The 18,607-nt window shown below is 41.9% G+C and overlaps 1 protein-coding gene across 1 annotated transcript in view; it reads left to right on the top strand.

Moving 5' to 3' along the window:
• Nucleotides 1–18,607, top strand: part of LAMA1 (laminin subunit alpha 1) — a 169,875-nt gene that overhangs the window by 132,506 nt on the left and 18,762 nt on the right. The window contains exons 43-53 of the mRNA XM_030810731.1: nucleotides 1,239–1,421; nucleotides 1,736–1,890; nucleotides 3,510–3,653; nucleotides 4,555–4,688; nucleotides 6,408–6,558; nucleotides 7,623–7,747; nucleotides 13,317–13,467; nucleotides 14,182–14,326; nucleotides 14,810–14,951; nucleotides 17,541–17,655; nucleotides 17,843–18,016. Of these exons, the coding sequence (XP_030666591.1) occupies nucleotides 1,239–1,421; nucleotides 1,736–1,890; nucleotides 3,510–3,653; nucleotides 4,555–4,688; nucleotides 6,408–6,558; nucleotides 7,623–7,747; nucleotides 13,317–13,467; nucleotides 14,182–14,326; nucleotides 14,810–14,951; nucleotides 17,541–17,655; nucleotides 17,843–18,016 (1,619 nt within the window). The remainder of the gene's footprint in view (nucleotides 1–1,238; nucleotides 1,422–1,735; nucleotides 1,891–3,509; nucleotides 3,654–4,554; nucleotides 4,689–6,407; nucleotides 6,559–7,622; nucleotides 7,748–13,316; nucleotides 13,468–14,181; nucleotides 14,327–14,809; nucleotides 14,952–17,540; nucleotides 17,656–17,842; nucleotides 18,017–18,607) is intronic.

Raw genomic sequence — 18,607 nt, 5'->3', positions numbered from 1 at the left:
TTTAAATAGGATAATTTTTTTAAGTGTAATACAAATGAATTGTGCTGCACCTCAAACTTCTCTTTTGTTCTTTTGTTGTTTTTTACTTTTAAAATTTCAATTGTTTTATAGAGACCACGTCTTGCTATGTTGCCCAGATTGGCCTTGAACTCTTGGCCTCAAGCGACCCTCTTGCCTTGGTCTCCCAAAGTTCTGAGATTACAAGTGTGAGCCACTGTGCCTGTCCTTTTTTTCTTAATAAGCATCTTTTGAAAAAGTCTTGTAAAGTGCTTTAAAGCCATTAAAAACAGGAAGCCCCAAAGTCCTGTCTGCAGGGTTTCTGTTTGTAAGCATGAAAGTTACCTGGGGAAACTGGGCATGCTGCGTTGGGCTTACCTTGAAACAATGGAGCATTTTCTGATCTGGAAGATTTTTTTTTTCCTTTTCTTTTTTTATAAGGATGCCATGGTATATTTTGACTAAATGCTTAATAACGTTTTTATTTGAAAATAATTTTGAGCTTACAGAAAAGTTGCAGGAAAAGTAAAAAGGCCACCTGTATACCCTTTTTCCAGCTTTTTCTGCTGTAAATGTTTTGCCCCACTTGTGATTAAATGCTTCGAAAATGAATGATAGTGTCTTTTAAAAATCTTCACCCAGATTTTCTAGAATAACTGAATTCCAATTTACCTTGAGTGGCTGTTTAGGCTTTATTCTGCTGTTACTTCTAGCAGCCAGTTGATGCTATGGGCAAATACCTCTTCCTTTAACTTAAGACATTCCCACCTTAGCTGCAGACCTAGGATCCAAATCCTTATTATCCAGACATGAAAGGAGGCAGAGAACATGTTCCATGAAGATGAGAAGGGGGTGATGGGAAAGGACCCAAATAAAGAAGTTCAGCTAATTAACATGTAAGACACAGATCACACAGTGATTGGCCATTACTTTTGTGATTTCATTGTGTATTGAAATCATATTCCAGAGAAGTATTAACAAAAATTATTTCATTTGTCCCTAAAAGGGGATAGTAGAGCATATGATATGCAGCTTTAATATTGCCCTCAGAAACAAGAAGCTCTTAGGTCATTGACTACTGCCCAAAAGAAAAAAAAGCAAACAGGCAAGCCTCAGTTTGTGTTCAGCATCAGTAATATGACAATAATATATTTCTGTGCGAAATTACATTTGTTGTCATTTTATTCTTTTCTCTGTGTGTAAGCACCAAAAGTGCATGCTTGTATATACATTTATTTTAGGTATAAGAGACAAGGGAGCCAGAACCAAAGAGCTGGCCACGTCTGCAAGCCAGAGCGCGGTGAGCACACTGAGGGACGTGGCGGGGCTGAGCCAGGAGCTGCTGAACACATCTGCCAGCCTGTCCAGGGTCAACACCACATTACAAGAGACGCACCAGCTTCTGCAGGACTCCACCATGGCCAGTATGTCAGCGCCCTTCCTTCCAGTCATGACCGTCTGTGTCATGCAGACGTGGAGCTAGCTAAGCACACAGTGGTGCATTGTTCACAACATTCCTGAAAAGTAGAAGTATGCTAACATCTGGATTATCCTTTATTAAGAGAAGGTCCTTGGGCAATGCGTGCTACTGGTGCAGTTTTCATCTTTGTACCAAAATGTCATGGATTTGATTATTAGGGTGTTGTTTTACCGAGTGCATCGTTAATGGACAATTAATTATCTTGTTTTTCCCTCTACCCAACTTTCTTGCCACCCCTTGCCTTCTTGTATTTGTTAGCTCTGCTGGCTGGAAGAAAAGTCAAAGATGTGGAAACTCAAGCCAACCTTTTGTTTGATCGGTTGAAGCCTTTGAAGATGTTAGAGGAGAATCTGAGCAGAAACCTATCAGAAATTAAACTGTTGATCAGCCAGGCCCGCAAACAAGCAGCTTCTGTGAGTTTGGGGCCCTGTGGCTTTCAAAACTGGGCTCTCAGTCATGTGGGGTCCCAGGGAATTCATGCAGACATGGCCCTCAGTCACACTGCGTCCCTTAGGACTTCCAAAGACCCAGATCCCAATAATCTGGGCTTCCTCATAGCCGTGTCTTGGTATATTTAAAGCCAATAACTAGCTTCATTTTCTTTGAGTTCTGCTTTTATTCAACATGCTTCAAAATGTTGTTAGCAAAGAGATTTCCATGTCTTTATGGAGATTTATCGTTATAGACTAAATTTTAAACTATTAGCCTGGACAGTGCGGAACATGTCACATCTACGTGTTAACATCCCTCTAAGTTTATGGGTTGCATATGGTATTATTTCTTCATTTTACCAACTTAGTTTTAATAATCCAAGTGTTCTTTAAAATGTTTGTGTAGTATGGGCCTCCTCCTTGAGGTGTCTGAAAAAACAGTTTGTATGCAATGAAGGCTGCACAAATCCAGGTCACTAAATGCCTGAGGCACTGGGCACCTGGAGCAGTTCACACGTGAGAAGATGTTTTACCCATGGCACATGGCACTGGCTGTGCCCTAAAGGAAAAAGTTTCCTTTTGAGAGAATGTGCAGTCGTCATGTGATTGGGGACTTCGAGAGGATGAATGCAGCCTCTGGGCTTGCATTTGTCCACCTGAGGCTTTCTAGGGAAGAGAAAGGAGCACAGGGCTCTGTCTTTTCCCCTCAAGTGTCCTTGCTATTGGAAAAGGAATGTTGGTTTCCATGAGCTCTGGCTTGCATCTGTTTCAGTTACAGTTGCTAAATAAATATAGGCTGGGCATGGTAGCTCACACCCATAACTCCCACAATTTGGGAGGTTGAGGTGGGAGGATTTCTTGAGGCCAGGAGTTTGAGATGAGCCTAGGAAACATAATGAGATCCTGTCTCTACTAAAAAAAATAATAATAATAATCAGGCTTGGTGGTGTGAACCGGTAGTCCCAGCTACTCAGGAGGCTGAGGCAGAAGGATTGCTCGAGCCTAGGAGTTCAAGGCTGCAGTGAGCTATGATCACGCCACTGCACTGCAGCCTGGGCAACAGAGCAAGACCCTAAATAAATAAATAAATGTAAGCCCAAGGAATGCTTCTTGATGCTAGGTTAATACCAAACTTAGACTCTTTAAGACTAATGTAAGATACATATGCAAAGAATTACTAATCAAAGAAATATGTAGTAAGTGCAATAATTGCTCTATAAATATCTGCTGAGTGAATAAATATATTACCTCTCTGTTTATTCACCAGATGATTATCAAATATCCTCTTTGTGTCAGGCGGAAAGATTCCAAGGTGATAAGATCCTTGTCTTTAAGGAATTAAATCTTATGTGAGCAAGACAGTTTCCTATATAAAATAACTTATTAAAAACTAACACTGATTTTCTCATATTTAAACACTTAATGAAATCATTTTTATTACCATCTGATATGTCACTTCATGAAACATGAACCATTGTGTATTATCAAGAGAGGAAACCTGCCTCAGTGAAAATTCATTACAGAATAGCATTCTTGAGCTGCTGGTGAGCTGCCGGTGTGTGTCACTAAATGATGGGGACACTTTCATTTTCCTTCTACAGATTAAAGTCGCCGTGTCTGCAGACAGAGATTGCATCCGGGCCTACCAGCCTCAGATTTCCTCTACCAACTACAATACCTTAACACTAAATGTTAAGACACAGGAACCCGATAATCTTCTCTTCTACCTTGGTAGCAGCACCACTGTAAGTTATGGACCTTTGGAAAGCAACACTGAATCTTCTATGCACTTCTAGATGTTTCTAAATTTTCATTTATTTGGTGAAAAAAAAACAAGGCCTTAGTGAAATCTCTAAATCTCCCATAGGGACTAACCTTTGTTAAAATGGTAGCATTAGATGAAAAATGAACAAACTACCAAATGGAATGCCTGTGAGAAGGACAGTGACATTTCTGAAGGATGCCATCTTAATTGCAAGCCTTGGGGATGGAACTTTTTTGTGATTCCCCCATTGACCCCTGGAGTGACTGAGTATTGGAATTGTCAAGCTTCTGTCGGGTTTTTCTTGCCAAGCATACCAGTGGTCTCCAGATGGCAAGTGCCTATGAAAGGTCTTTGATACCTTGGCTGTGCCGGTGAGAACAGGTCAGAAGCCTGGGGTGTGTAGGGCAGAAAATGTTAACAAGCACATATAGTATCGGAAATGTCTTCAGGAGATAAGCTGCAAAGCACACGCAAGTCTGCGACAGGGGTGGGACCTCATGGCTCCTGTCTTACTGCATATTTCACATCCATTTCTTACCTTGGCGACTGGGCAAACGAGCAAGCTCAGTGCCTTCCCTGGTGCTCCCTGTGGACTGCCTGTGACCTGCAGCGAATTTTCCTGGGGACTCTATGGAAGACATTGAGGAGGGCCATGCCAGGCATGCAGGGAGGCGCTAATGTCCCCGGGGCTGTGAGTCATGCCCCAGCTCCAGGGAGGGGACCATTTCGAACAAAAGAAAATAGATTTGGGGGTTTTGCTTTTTATTTATTTATTTTTAAGAAAAGAGAAAACACCGTAAGAATTGACTCTGTAAAGTGTTGTGGTGGTCGGCAAACAGTCCAGTGTGTAAACTGATCCCCATTCATGCCCCGCCCCCCAGTCTGATTTCCTTGCAGTGGAGATGCGGCGAGGGAAGGTGGCCTTCCTGTGGGACCTGGGCTCCGGGTCCACACGCTTGGAGTTTCCAGACTTTCCCATTGATGACAACAGATGGCACAGTATCCATGTAGCCAGGTAGTAGAGAATGTTCTCTCAGAGCAGCTCTCTTTTTTAAAGTGTGTCTCATAAGTAATTACACGCTTGTAACATCATATAATAGGCTTTCAAACTTACGGAAAGTTAGATTATAACCAAACAATACTTGGTTTAGGTTAGCTGTAGAAATAAGCATTTATGGCCAGTGGTTCACACCTGTAATCCCAGCACTTTGGGAGGCCGAGGCAGGCGGATCACCTGAGGTCAGGAGTTCGAGACCAGCCTGGCCAACACAGTGAAACCCCATCTCTACTAAAAATACAAAAATTAGCTGGGCGTAGTGGTGGGTGCCTGTAATCCCAGCTACTCAAGAGGCTGAGGCAGGAGAATTGCTTGAACCCAGGAGGCGGAGGTTGCAGTGAGTGGAGGTCGCGCCGCTGCACTCCAGCCTGGGCGACAGAGTGAGACTCCATCACAAAAAAAAGAAAAAAAGAAATAAGCATTTGTTACAAGTGACAGAACTTCTTTTTTAAGGCTGAATAATAGTATTCCATTGTGTATTTGTGTATAAAAACACATTTTCTTTATCCATTCACACATTGATGGTTAATCATTCCACATCATATCCAAAAATCATAACATCATTTTGCACCTCAGAAGTATATACAACTATAATTTGACAATATATAATAAAAATTAATTCAAAAAAAAGTTTTTTAAAAAACTTAAAGTTTGGATTTTTTTCTTACTGCAGGAGAAACAAACTTTGTTACCAAAATCAACAATCAGAAGAAGAAAAAACTGAAAAGCTTAGGTTACCTTTAGAATGTCTAAAATGTCTAAAAGTTTAGGTTACCTTTAGAGACCAGGCATGGTGGCTTACTCCCATAATCCCAGTGCTTCAGGAGGCCGAGGTGGGAGGATTATTTGAGCAACAAGGAGTTTGAGGTTAGCCTGGGCAACATAGTGAGACTCTGTCTCCAAAAAAAATTAAAAATGTATCCAAGCACAGTGGTGCGTGCCTGTAGTTCTAGCCACTCGGGAGGTTCAGGCAGGGAATCACTGGAGCACAGGAGGTCGAGGCTGCAGTGAGCAATGATCACACCACTACATTCCAATCTGGGTGACAGAGCAAGACCCTGCCTCTAAAAAAGTTAAAAAATAAAGAATGTTACTTTTAGAAAGTCTACGTGTAAGGCAGCCAACCTGGTAAAATTCCTCAGGAGAAAGGTGTAAGGTGCGGCATGGTAGACATTGCATGTGGCTGGCAGCACATTGCACATAGACAAGGACAGAAAATAAGGATGCAAGTGAGGGGTGCATTTTCTTAAAATTCAGGCACAAAGCAAAATTCTTCTTTTTAAAATCCTTCTTCAGAGGTAATCACTTTTGAGCAGCTTTAAGTATATGTTTTCACTTTTCTATAATATTATGGTTTGTTTGGATTTTTTTATTTACAAAATGGGATAATATTTACGAAGTAGACATATCTTGAGATACAGTTTAGCTCATCTCAAAAGTTTTAAGCAGGGACACAACATGATGAAATTTCTGTTTCAGAAGAGCTGACTTCTGAAAGGCAGTAAGAGCTGACTTCTGAAGGGCAGTAAGCAAGACTGGAAGCCAGGAGGCCAGCAGGGGGTGCTGTTGCAGGGCCCTTGGGGAGAAGCAGATGGTGGGTGTGAAGGAAACATGAGGATGTATGTACGCTGACTGGAAATTCTGAAAGTTTCTTTTGCAATTCTTTGTGACTCTTAGATTTGGAAACATTGGTTCACTGAGTGTAAAGGAAATGAGCTCAAATCAAAAGCCACAAATAAAAACAAGTAAATCCCCTGGGACAGCTAATGTTCTGGATGTGAACAATTCCACACTAATGTTTGTTGGAGGTCTTGGAGGACAAATCAAGGTAACATTCTGAAAGTTCTTCTGAACAGGACCGATTGGCTGATTTTACCTATATATAAAAGTCATGGGCTGGGCATGGTGGCTCACACCTGTAATACCAGAACTTTGGGAGGCCAAGGCGGGTGGATAACCTGAGGTCCAGAGTTCAAGAACAGCCTGACCAACATGGAGAAACTCTGTCTCTACTAAAAATACAAAATTAGCCAGGGGTGGTGGTGCATGCCTGTAATCCCAGCTATGCAGGAGGCTGAGGTGGGAGAATCACTTGAACCCCAGGAGGCAGAGGTTGCGGTGAGCTGAGATCGTGCCCTTTCACTCCAGCCTGGGCAACAGGAGCGAAACTCTATCTCAAAAAAATAAAAAAAAAAGGCATATGTGTAGATGGTTGAATATATCCTAAGCAGATGAAGATGTTTCTGCTTCGTTTGTTTTGCTTCCTGACAGTTCCTCTGCAGAGTTAGGTTGGTTTTGTACAGTAAAGGGTAATGCTTAATCAGTAACAAATGGAGAAAAAGCCAGTGGCTCATCTTGCTGTTTGGGTTTCTTTCCCAATGATGAACAGGAAATTCAGTGCTCAATGTTAATTTCTGTAAAGTTTCTTTATCTCTAGTCTAGCTCTAGTTAGTGGTTGATTAATACTAATTAGTGTTTAGCAAAAAAGCCCACCATATTTACTTTATTGTATCATTTCTCCTCTCACCAAATATAATTGCATTTTTTGGACCTGGTTCAAATTGGGAGTCCAGGTCTCAGGTCCAGCTGGGCCCTCACTACCAATCACATTCTCTGGCTCTCTGTTTTCTCACCCGTACAACACGATTTTCTCCATCAACCCTAGTCACTGAGATGATCGTTAAGATCCTGCCCAGTTGTTGCTCATTCTAGGATTCCACTTCATAACTGGAAGGAAATCCAGTGATTACAAACTGGCCTTTTTTCTAATGTTGCTCTCTCAAAATTTGGATCTGTTAGATTGAAGCTCCCAGAGAGTTTTGTGCACTTGGAGAATGTATTTTGCTTCATCAGCTTATATATGGGTTATGTTTGTTTGCTCGTTTGCATTAGAAATCTCCTGCTGTGAAGGTTACTCATTTTAAAGGTTGCTTGGGAGAGGCCTTCCTGAATGGAAAATCCATCGGCCTATGGAACTATATTGAAAGGGAAGGCAAGTGCCGTGGGTGCTTCGGAAGGTAAGATATCCTCATGGTTTAGCACATAGTATGTCATTCTGTTAACATCTGAGAAGCGCTGAAAGAATTTATTAATACACGCACGTCAAGGAATAGAGTTTGTGATATCGCTGGTAGGTGTTTAGCTGCCAATTACAAAGCCATGCTTTTTCATATGTTTATTGTCAAAAAAATAATCCTGTGACACTGGTATAATGTAGATTATACCAATCTACATTGTATTATTATATTATATTGTCAGATGGTATAATGTAGATTAGTTACTGAGAGAAGCACGGGTATCATTTTTAACCCTTTAAAAAGAAGTGCTCTTTTTCCTATGTCTTGTATGCTTTGATCATGGATCATAAACCCTAAAAGTTTCAGACAATTTCTCAAACAACTTTCTGTCTCAGAGAGCCACAACCAAATCTTTATAAATCACTGTACATTTTTATTTTGAAAATACCTCCAAGGATAAGAATTTTTCATGTGTGGTCAATTTTTACAGATAAGTACTTTCCAATTCCGAACCAAGTTCTATAATTCCAGAAATAGAATGCATTAGGAAATAGAGAAAAACAAGTATCTTTCTGCATATATTGAAATAAAGGCATTCAATGACTTAACCTTACCAAGTGCAACATCTTCCCCCCCCACCCATTATTTTATAACAAAATAACTGCAACCCTTTAAGTATATAAAACCTGTTTTCCATCACTTTAGTAATTAAAACAATAAATTGCCTTTTTCCATTAGAGAACTGTAACATCTGATATAATTTCTCTTGTCTGATGGGCTGCTCTGTCCAGTTGGATATTTGCAATTAACAGTGAGCACTGACAAGATCAGTTAAAGCAACTCACAGCACACTTAGAAACTCATGGGTGAATTTTTCATTTTGTCATTGTCAGGTCTGTAGTTTAAGCCTTCTCTTTTCCCCTCCCTTTGCTTGTTTAAAAAGTTAGGACCAGGTGGGCATGGTGGCTCAAGTCTGTAATCTCAGCACTTTGGGAGGCTGAGGCGGGTGGATCCCCTGAGGACAGGAGTTCGATACCAGCCTGATCAATATGGTGAAACTCCGTCTCTACTAAAAATACAAAAATTAGCTGGGCGTGGTGACACATGCATGCAGTCCCAGTTACTCGGGAGGCTGAGACAGGAGAATTGCTTGAACCCGGGAGGCAAAGGTTGCGGTGAGCCGAGATGGTGTCACTGCACTCCAGCATGGGTGACAGAGCGAGACTCCATCTCAAAAAAAAAAAAAAAAGTTAGGACCAGAGGCTTGGTGATTGTAGCCTTAGGATTGAAAAAGAATATAGGGTTTGGAGTTTTGAGTTTCTCAGGCTTCTAGCCCAGGTCCCCCACCAAAATTTTCTTCCCTGATTTTGGATAATAAGTCTCTTCACCTCACTGAGGTTTGGTTTCTTTTTCCAGAAAAGAAAAATGATCATCGTACTTGTCTTACCCACCTCTATAAATCATAGTGATGAACACACAACATGATGTGTGTGAAAATGCTTTATAAACTGGAAACACTACCAGTCTTCACCACTGGTCTCCTACAGTGATGTGGCTTTGCTTTGTGGGTAAAGGTCACAGGATTTTTTTTTTTTTAAATAAACGTGAAAAAGCATGGCTTTGTAATTGGCAGCTATGATAAAAAAATGCTGTTGCCTCGTGAGGTAATGACACGCCCTGCTCTAGAACTTCAGTGGAATGAGCACCTGAATTCAGGCTCTTTGATCTGCCACTTTTTCCTTATTCTGTGTTTCCAGCAAGAAACTCTTACAGCAATTTAGTAATTCTAACATGAAAAACACCCCGACCCCTAGACTCTATCCCCTCCACTGACCCCAGATCATTAACCTCACAGTTAGAAAGAAAAATGGTTAACAGAAATTAAACATTTCTAGTATGAAAAAGTCCCCCTGCTTTACCTGTGACGATATTCTCTATTTTCATCAGTCATTTCCAGAGGTATTTTGAAATCATTGACATCAAACTACAGCACTGAATGAATTTAATGATTTCCGGCTCTTCTTTTTTTGTTGGGATGAGGAAGTCAGCTTTTCAGGTGGTCACATGTTTTGTTCCCCTTGAAATACCTGGCCTGCCACCAGATTTCCACACGCCCTGGACCTTTGGGTCAAAGATGCTGCCCTCCTGCCAACTCGAGACTGGCTCTTTGACGGGGGGCTGGCCACCCAGCTGAGCAGTAGAACCACACTGACTCATCAGCTCAACCAAACTAGGGTCATATGTTTTTCTGGGGACTGAACAAATCCGCTGTTATATTGGCCAACATTTCCAAAACTACGTGTTTCTAAAGAATACTAGTTTGGTGTAGGGTATTAATAGGTATTGTGTACTGATCAGAAATGTTTGGGAAACACGGAGTTAAAAACATAAGCATGTTTCTTAGCTGTGAGGCTATCGGAGCCTTTCATTAGCATTAACATGCTAACATGCATGGTAACCCTGTCCTGGGGAGAGGCTAGAGTTACAGCATTTCCCAAACTCACTTGAGCTTGGGTACCTTTTTGAAAAGGTACCTCTGGGTGAGGCTCACGCCTGTAATCCCAGCACTTTGGGAGGCCAAGGCAGGTGGATTGAAAAAGATTAGCCAGGCGTAGTGGCGTGCACCTGTAGTCCCAGCTACTCCGGAGGCTGAGGTAGGAGGAGCACTTGAGCCCCTGCACTTCTGCCTGGGTGACAGAATGAGATCCTGTCTCAAAAAAAAAAAAAAAAAAAGAAAGGAAAGTGCATCTGGAGTTGCTTCTGCTTCGTAAAACATATTTTGTGAAGTGCTGATACAGGCACAGACTGGCACTTTATGTCTGTTTTGTAAATTCATTGAACTGTCTTCATTTTAGGTAACATCCCCCACTGTACCCCTTCTCCTGTTAGACAAAAACTTTAGTTCAAGGAGTTAATACCCTAATTCTAGTAACAATCCATTTTAGCAGACTTAGATTATAATTCCTTGTCCCTTTCCGTTTGTGTATAATTTGCCATTATTAAATTATTAGCCCATCGATATCCTCTAAATTTTAAAAAAATTTTTGACTGTTTACTCTTAAATGTGATTTATATTACCGAGTAAATGAATTGAAACTTTTTTATTCCTCTTTGAATATATTATTACACTTGTACATGGTGTCACTCTGTAATTATGAGCAATCTCTTATATTCTCAAAGGATACTACAAAATTAACCACTGATTCTAATAGTCCTCATCAAAATAAATACGGAAAGACCCTTTAATTAACAGGCATAATCCTTGCATTATTTACAAGTGGACATTGTGACAGAGTGCTGGCTGCGTGGCTGGCCTTTGACACGAGTCAGTCATCTGTGTTGCGGGCCCTCTGCTAGGTACCGGCCATGTCCACATACATCACACGTTTATGTCCTCAGACATCTCATGGCTTAGGGGAAAATGCCCGTATAGAAAGCAGAAAATGCATGGGCTGTGGCAAGGGGCCAGAGTTGGAGAAGCAGCATCCCAAGCCCGGGCCAGAGTTATCTCACGCCCTCGCGTGATGGCAGCAGGGCATGCTAGTAGGTCAGCTCAGGATTATCCAGATCTCATGAGGGCGCCCTCGGAGGATCAGGGAGGTCTGGTGATTCTTCCAGACTCACAGGGCTGAGCGCTGGAGAGGGCAGACGCTCTCCTAATTCCAGGCTCCCACTTGAACCTGCGGGTGATGGTGGCATTTCCAAGGCTGGAACAGAGCTGTCCACAAAGTGCTGTGATGAACCGAGCTTTCATTTGTCCTGGGCCCTTACCAAGGCAGGGACCCACTTGGGGAACAGGCACCTGGGCCGACTATTGAGGCACGTGTGTCTCTGGTCGTAGTCTGGAAGCCGGCAGGGGCTCTGGGAGAAGTTCAGGGGAGTGACTGACATGGGGACAAGCCTTCGGTCATGTTCAGTCATCATTTCATTTGAGGTCCCCTCTTCGTGGCCACCTCACTCCAGCAGGCCCTGTTGAGGGAGAGAACCCAGTAGCAGAGCCCCCCCCTTCTTAAGAGAGGAGGGCTCACAGGCTCTGGGGAGGCAGAAAGCCCCCATGTTCTTGAGAGAGGAGGGCTCACAGGCTCTGGAGAGGGAAGGGCCATGCACTGAGGACCAAGACAGATTTCTGGAGTTTTGTTTGAAACCTGGCTTTGTGATTTCTTGGGGTATGTCCTTGAACAAGGTACTTTAATCTTTGAGGCTCAGCTTTTCATAGGCAGAAATGAGGACCGGCCCATCGAAGACCTCCGAACACCGCAGAATGAGAGAAAGCATCTGCTGTGTGCCAGGCACTGTTCTAAGAACTGCCTGGGGCAGCCCTCCCAGAGAGGTTTTATGGTCATCCCTGTTCTATAGATGAAGGAAAGGGCACACAGAGAGGTTAGGTGAGTTTTCCAAGTTCACACAGCTAGTATGTTGGCGACCTGGGATTTGAACCCTGGTAGTCTAGCTCTAGAGTCTCTATCCTCAGGCACATGCACTGTGGTTGGCCAAGAGGTAGAACAATGGAACATACGGCTAGGAAGCCACAGACTTAAGAATTAAAGAATTAAACCATAGTTGAAGAATTTATGCAGAGTGCATTTCTTTTAAGTTATAATTCCTCAAAGAGACCACATGATGGAAATTTTTGAAAAAGCAAGAGTGCAGGTAGTTATACATTTGAAACCTCAGGTTTCACAAAGCACTATTTTTTTTTGGTTTTCTTTTATCATCCATGGAAACGATTTTACTCTTTGGTTAGACTGCCTTGCTTGGAAATGTGGCACTGAGTTTGGTTGTTACACCTCTAACTGGGAACAGTTCAAATTCTTACCCAAAAGCCATCCTCATCCAAGTTTCACTCTCAAGCCTTATGATAGTCCAGAAAATTATTTTTGGATCATAATTATGATCTGTTCCAGATGAATGGCTTTGTAATTGAATAGTGAGTCAAGTCAGCCTTTTGCTGTGTTGGAGGAGAAGACCAGAAAGCACATTCACCTGAAAATGCCCTGGGCCGTATTATATCCCTGTTGTAACCCATGTTCTCATCTCTATAAGTATGATATATGGGTCTTTAAGCTCATCCTGCAGATTTTTGAGGATGTCAGTGATGATTGTTTCATGAAGTGATGCTTCTGATATATGGGCACATACTTGCTTTCCATCGTAACTCTAGTTTCCCTAAGGTATTAGTTAAAACCTCATCAGCAGAGTGAAAATGTCAGTATAAAAATTATTCTGAAGGCACCAGAGTTAAGAGAGGACAGTTATATTAAAGGAGATGAGAACAAATAAATCCAGTTGATAAACTGAAATATTTATAGCAGTTATCCTCCTGTAAAGAAATATCTTTTTACCACAATGAATACTGCCTACATTAACATTATTTTCCTTATAAAGCAGCTGGGCATTTGTCTTGCATCTTCACATGGCAAGCATATTTTTAAATATGATCATCTACCCTCGTTATGAAAGTATGGAACTAATAGCTCTACCGTGATCTTTGTGAAGGAGAACTTAGTGTGCTCTTGGTTCTTTCTACCCTCCTGAGAATGGATTCTGTTTCATCTCTTCTGCTTTGCAGCTCCCAGAATGAAGACCCTTCCTTCCATTTTGACGGGAGTGGGTACTCTGTCGTGGAGAAGTCGCTTCCGGCTACCGTGACCCAGATAATCATGCTTTTTAATACCTTTTCACCTAATGGACTTCTTCTCTACCTGGGTTCACACGGCACAGTAAGAGTCTTTATGGGGCCCTAGGCCCTACTGTATACACACATTTAGATTGCTATGTGGTTGTTTATGTTTAATGAGGATTTACTAATTAAATATGTACATATGTATACCATACAATTTTTATGAGCATATACTACTATTAATATATGTGTGTGCTAAACAATTTCCTCATTGTAAATTATTTATTATCATTGTAGAACCTTTAGAAAAATATAAAAGAACACCAAGTAGAAACTAGCCTTCTAGTCTTTATAGATATCAATTCAACAGTTGATATTAAATTTTGAGCTCAAATAATATGTCTTGTTCTGGGTTCACTGTGACCACCGTGACATTGTTTGAATTCCATCCGTGGGAATTTCATGTTCTGGTTTGAATCTCATGGGCTTGTGATTTCTGTCTTTCAATCTTTCGGTTTTATTTTTTAGAACGGGCCCCTTGTCAGTCTGAATGAAAAAGATACAAGGAGATTCCATTTCTCTTACTGAATTGTAGATTTTGGTAACAACGGATGGCATTTCATTTATATTAGTGTAGTGTTCTAGAAAGCCTTCGTGGGCATTTTTGGTTTCGTAGCTGATAGACCTCTGGCTGTGGAGCCAGATCCAGTTTTCTCAGTTTGACTTTAGAAGGTTTCGGCCATCCCTGACTTGAAGGGAAAGGGAGACTTGGGATAAAGCTATAACCTGGGGAACTGTGTTCTCTTTTTTACAGAAAGACTTTTTATCCATTGAGCTGTTTCGTGGCAGAGTGAAGGTTATGACTGACCTGGGTTCAGGACCCCTTACCCTTTTGACAGACAGACGTTATAACAATGGAACCTGGTACAAAATTGCCTTCCAGCGAAACCGGAAGCAAGGTAGGGACACAGATGGACTCACCAGATTTCGGTCACCCTCATAAGAATAGAAATCTTTTCAAAATCAGCAGTCTTTTTTCCACAGTAGTTTTCTGGCTATTGAATGATAGTCTACTTGAAAGCCAGTGTTGTCTTTGGAATACTAACCAACAGGATTCACATTTTGCTGGAGGAGTGTTATACTTGTATTTGCCTGTGATTTCCAAGTGTGTTATTTAACATTAAATGCTGAATTGGAATCAAGAATCAAATTCATTCTATTCTCTTCCACATGCATACTGCACTCATTTAGCAATGTGTATTGACTTTGATAGAAAGGATTTTCACTTGTCCTTCAATAGCCAAGAACATTAGCTGATCAAATTCGTAGAATCTAAAAGAATACGCATTTGTAAATGAACTTTGTTGTGAGAAGTTTGCATTTTACCTTAACATGGAAAGGGATTTTCCTTTTCTTATCTCTTGCCTGTGCTCTCCTTTTAGGAGTCCTAGCAGTTATCGATGCCTATAACACCAGTAATAAAGAAACCAAGCAGGGTGAGACTCCAGGAGCATCTTCCGACCTCAACCGCCTAGACAAGGACCCGATTTATGTGGGTGGATTACCAAGGTCAAGAGTTGTAAGGTATGATATTAAACTGCAGAATTTTCATGTCCCTGATTTCCAACTGTGTTAGCTTGCTAGGGCTGAGAATGGATTGTATCACAAGCCAGGTGGCTTAAACAACAAAAATTTATTCTTTCCCAGTTCTAGAGGCTGCAAGTCCAAAAGCAAGGTGTTGCCAGGGCTTGCTTCCTTTTGAGGGCTGTGAGAGAGAATCTGTTCCATGCTCCTAGCTTCTGGTCGCCCCAGGGATTCCTTGGCCTGGGTCCTGTGTCCACATTTCCCCTTTTTATAAGGACAACAGTCATGTTGTGTAAGGACTTCCCCTAGTGACCTCATCCTATCTTGATTACCTCTGCAAAGACCCTTTTTCCAAATGAAGGTCACATTCACACATAAGGAGGATCAAGACTACCACATCTTTTGGGAAGACACGGTTCAACCTGTAACATCTGCTTTTATTTATTCAAAGTACTCTATGCCATATGACTTGAGAAGTAAAGCAGGCCTTCTGCAGAAAAATTAGTGATTTTATATGTATTGTCTTTAGAACATCTAAATCCTGTTACCGTGCAATATTTGGAGACCCTACTTGCTGTCATACTTCATCCCCCTCTCTAGACATTTTAGAGAAGTAGATCTCTTTTAAGGCAAAAAGAAAAAAAAAAAGAAATCATGCTTTCTGCAGACTTTGGATTCTCCTTTGTGTGGTTAGACTGAATAATGTATGTGCAAGTTGAAAGACCAGCATCAAGAAGTGGAGTGAAATGGCACAGGTCACACAATGGAATCCTTGTGTAAGACTGATTCATGTTGAGCCTTGTGACTTTAATGATTTACAGAAACTTTGTGTGGCTGGTTCATTGTCCTCAGTTTTGTAATTTTGGTTGTAATTAAACTCTAAGGTTCTTTCACACCATTAAAAAAAGACACTTATGAAAGTCCAATAGTCAAGGTAAGACAGCTTGCAGGGAGTGGGGTCATTAAATGTCCAAACTGGGCCATTCAGCGTAGTGATTAGCAAATGTCCATTTTTAGCAGTGCTCTGTCTTTAGATCAGGTTCTTTTATAGAATCCTCTTATATGGCACAGAGCTGGAGCCATTCAGTTGCTATGATGAGCAGCCTTTTGTAGAGAGAGCCACTTCTCCACTGTGCCCCTTCTCTTTGCCAGGAATCTTGGAAAGTCCCAAGGAACATAGTTTGCAACCACAGCCACCTCCTGGTCTTAGAATTGAATCCATTTAAACCTCAGGGGAGTTGGTCACTTGCTAAGTCTTACCTCCCTGCCAAGACGGAGCCAGGACTGGAAGCTGTCTCTGGATCCCATCCCAGATTCATGCCCTGTCATGCTGGGACCAGGACTGGGGTGTTCCTGTAGCCTCAGCTATGTCCTAGTACATCTGGACTTCGCCCAGATGGCCCAGTGTAGACAACGCAGGAAAGGACAGAAGCCCATATCACAGATGTTCTCAGTAGAAGAGACTTAGGTGTCATCAAAGCCAGCCTCCTTGTTTACGTGGAAAGAACTTGAGATCCAGAAAGGTTGAAATTTGTCCAAAATCATGTAGTTGCTTAATGGTCCATAGCTCATTGTTCAACATGAGAAAAAAAAATGAGGTGTGACTGTAACAGGAAACCACGTTATTGCAAAGCTCTCCTGTGAAGAGCTGGTACAGAAGAGTGCATCTGGGAGATGTTCAGTGGTCTCCATATTTTGGAAATTAGAGCTGGACTACATTAAAGCCTGACCTCAGCCAGGAGTGTGGAGACTTCTGGTAAGAAAAATATGATATTGACCTCAACATTGAGAAATAGAGTTTCGGATAATCCCAGACTTCACCAAATGCAGTTACTTACTTTAGGACAAAGTTCATAGATAGGCAACGTAAACAACAGCCAATGACTTCCTTTTTTAGCAGTCAGATCCTGGGAAATAGCATTACCTGCACTTGTCCCCATGGGAAGCATTCTACTCTACATGGAGACTGGATTGTAATCTATGTGCTGCAATGCACTGTGCACTGTCTTTCTTATAATTGGCCTGTGTTTTCTGTAGGTAGCCATCCAAGTAACCAAACTCACTAAGTTTGATCCCTTTCTGTAGTCCTAAAGAGAGTAAGAGAGTATTTGTTTGACCTGAAGTTCTCACTATCAATATTGCTCTTAGAGGGAGGCCAAGACATTTCTGCAGAGTAACACATGGAAACAGGTTTTCCGGAAGTATAGGGGTTTTTTTTCCCCTTTCTCTTTTTTTGGGGGGCAGGATCTTGCTCTGTCACCCAGGCTGGAGTGCGGTGGAACAATCATGGCTCAATGCAGCCTCAAACTCCTGGGCTCAGGCAATCCTCCTGCCTCAGTCTCTGGGACTACAAGTGCATGCTACCATGCCTGGCTAATTTTTTATTTTTTGTGGAGACAGGGTCTCACTATGTTGCCCAGGCTGGTCTCAAACTCACAGGCTCAGGTGATCCTTCCACCTCAGCCTTCCAAAGTGCTGGGATTACAGGCATAAGCCACTGTGCCTTGTCCAGTGGCTTTGTATTCCTTCTTTCAAAAATGGAATTTAAAAATCCAAATTTTGTGGTTGTTCTCATGCCCTTCCCTACAGGAGAGGTGTCACCACCAAAAGCTTTGTGGGCTGCATCAAGAACCTGGAAATATCCAGATCAACCTTTGACTTACTCAGAAATTCCTATGGAGTGAGAAAAGGCTGTTCACTGGAGGTAGGAGAAACATTGTTATTAATATTCAAATGAGTTTCCATAAGTGTCCATTGATTTATCAACATCATAACACAACAAACCAGTGGGGATAGAAAAGAGATGACGGGGAAACCAGCAGTGTCCTCCCCATGGAAGGTTTGGCCGCAGCTAGGAACTCACCATGCTGTTTCATCTCCTCTTTGTCCAGCCCATCCGGAGTGTTAGCTTCTTGAAAGGCGGCTACGTGGAATTGCCACCCAAGTCTTTGTCACCAGAATCGGAATGGCTGGTAACATTTGCCACCACGAACAGCAGTGGCATCATCCTGGCTGCCCTCGGCAGGGATGTGGAGAAGCGGGGTGATCGTGAGGAAGCACACGTGGTGAGTAGCGCCGGTTCTCCTGAGCCCCGAGCTCGGGAAATGACTTTGGGAAACAATGAATGGAAAATGACTGGCTCATAAACATTTATTGTCGCTGTGTTCCTGGTTGTTTATGGATGTGCATTTTCAATAAGTAAAAGTTATTGTTGCTGAATGTCGTCCCCTTATGAATCAATGATTTCTCATATTGCATAATCCATCTTCCCTGTCTAGTGACTGAGGAAAAAGTTATTTGCTGTCTACCTCTAATGTTTTAAAAACTCATTCAGATGGCATATACCGAGTTTTCTTCCCCATGTTGTGGTCATTTCTCTTCATTCCAGGGCCAAAACAGCAGTCCTTAAATCCTGTTGAGGTCTTCAGTCTACTGCTAGATGAAGCAAGACTTTCTTTATCTATTATAGGATTGAAAGGAGCAGTGAGGGAAATGTGGGCTGTGATAAGCACAGTAAACTAACAGGGGGAGAGGAGAGAAATGATGACCATTTTCCTTATTTATATTCCATTTCAAGAGCATAGGTGATATTTCCCCATTCGCAGCTCAAATTTGTGTCTATCAAATAGTTTGAAGAGACTTTACAGAATGTTAGC

This window comes from Nomascus leucogenys, chromosome 4 (genome assembly GCF_006542625.1).
Source record: "Nomascus leucogenys isolate Asia chromosome 4, Asia_NLE_v1, whole genome shotgun sequence".
Classification (NCBI taxonomy): Eukaryota; Metazoa; Chordata; class Mammalia; order Primates; family Hylobatidae; genus Nomascus; species Nomascus leucogenys.
The sequence above is the reverse complement of the archived record's forward strand: the minus strand, read 5'-3'. Positions and strand labels throughout refer to the sequence as shown.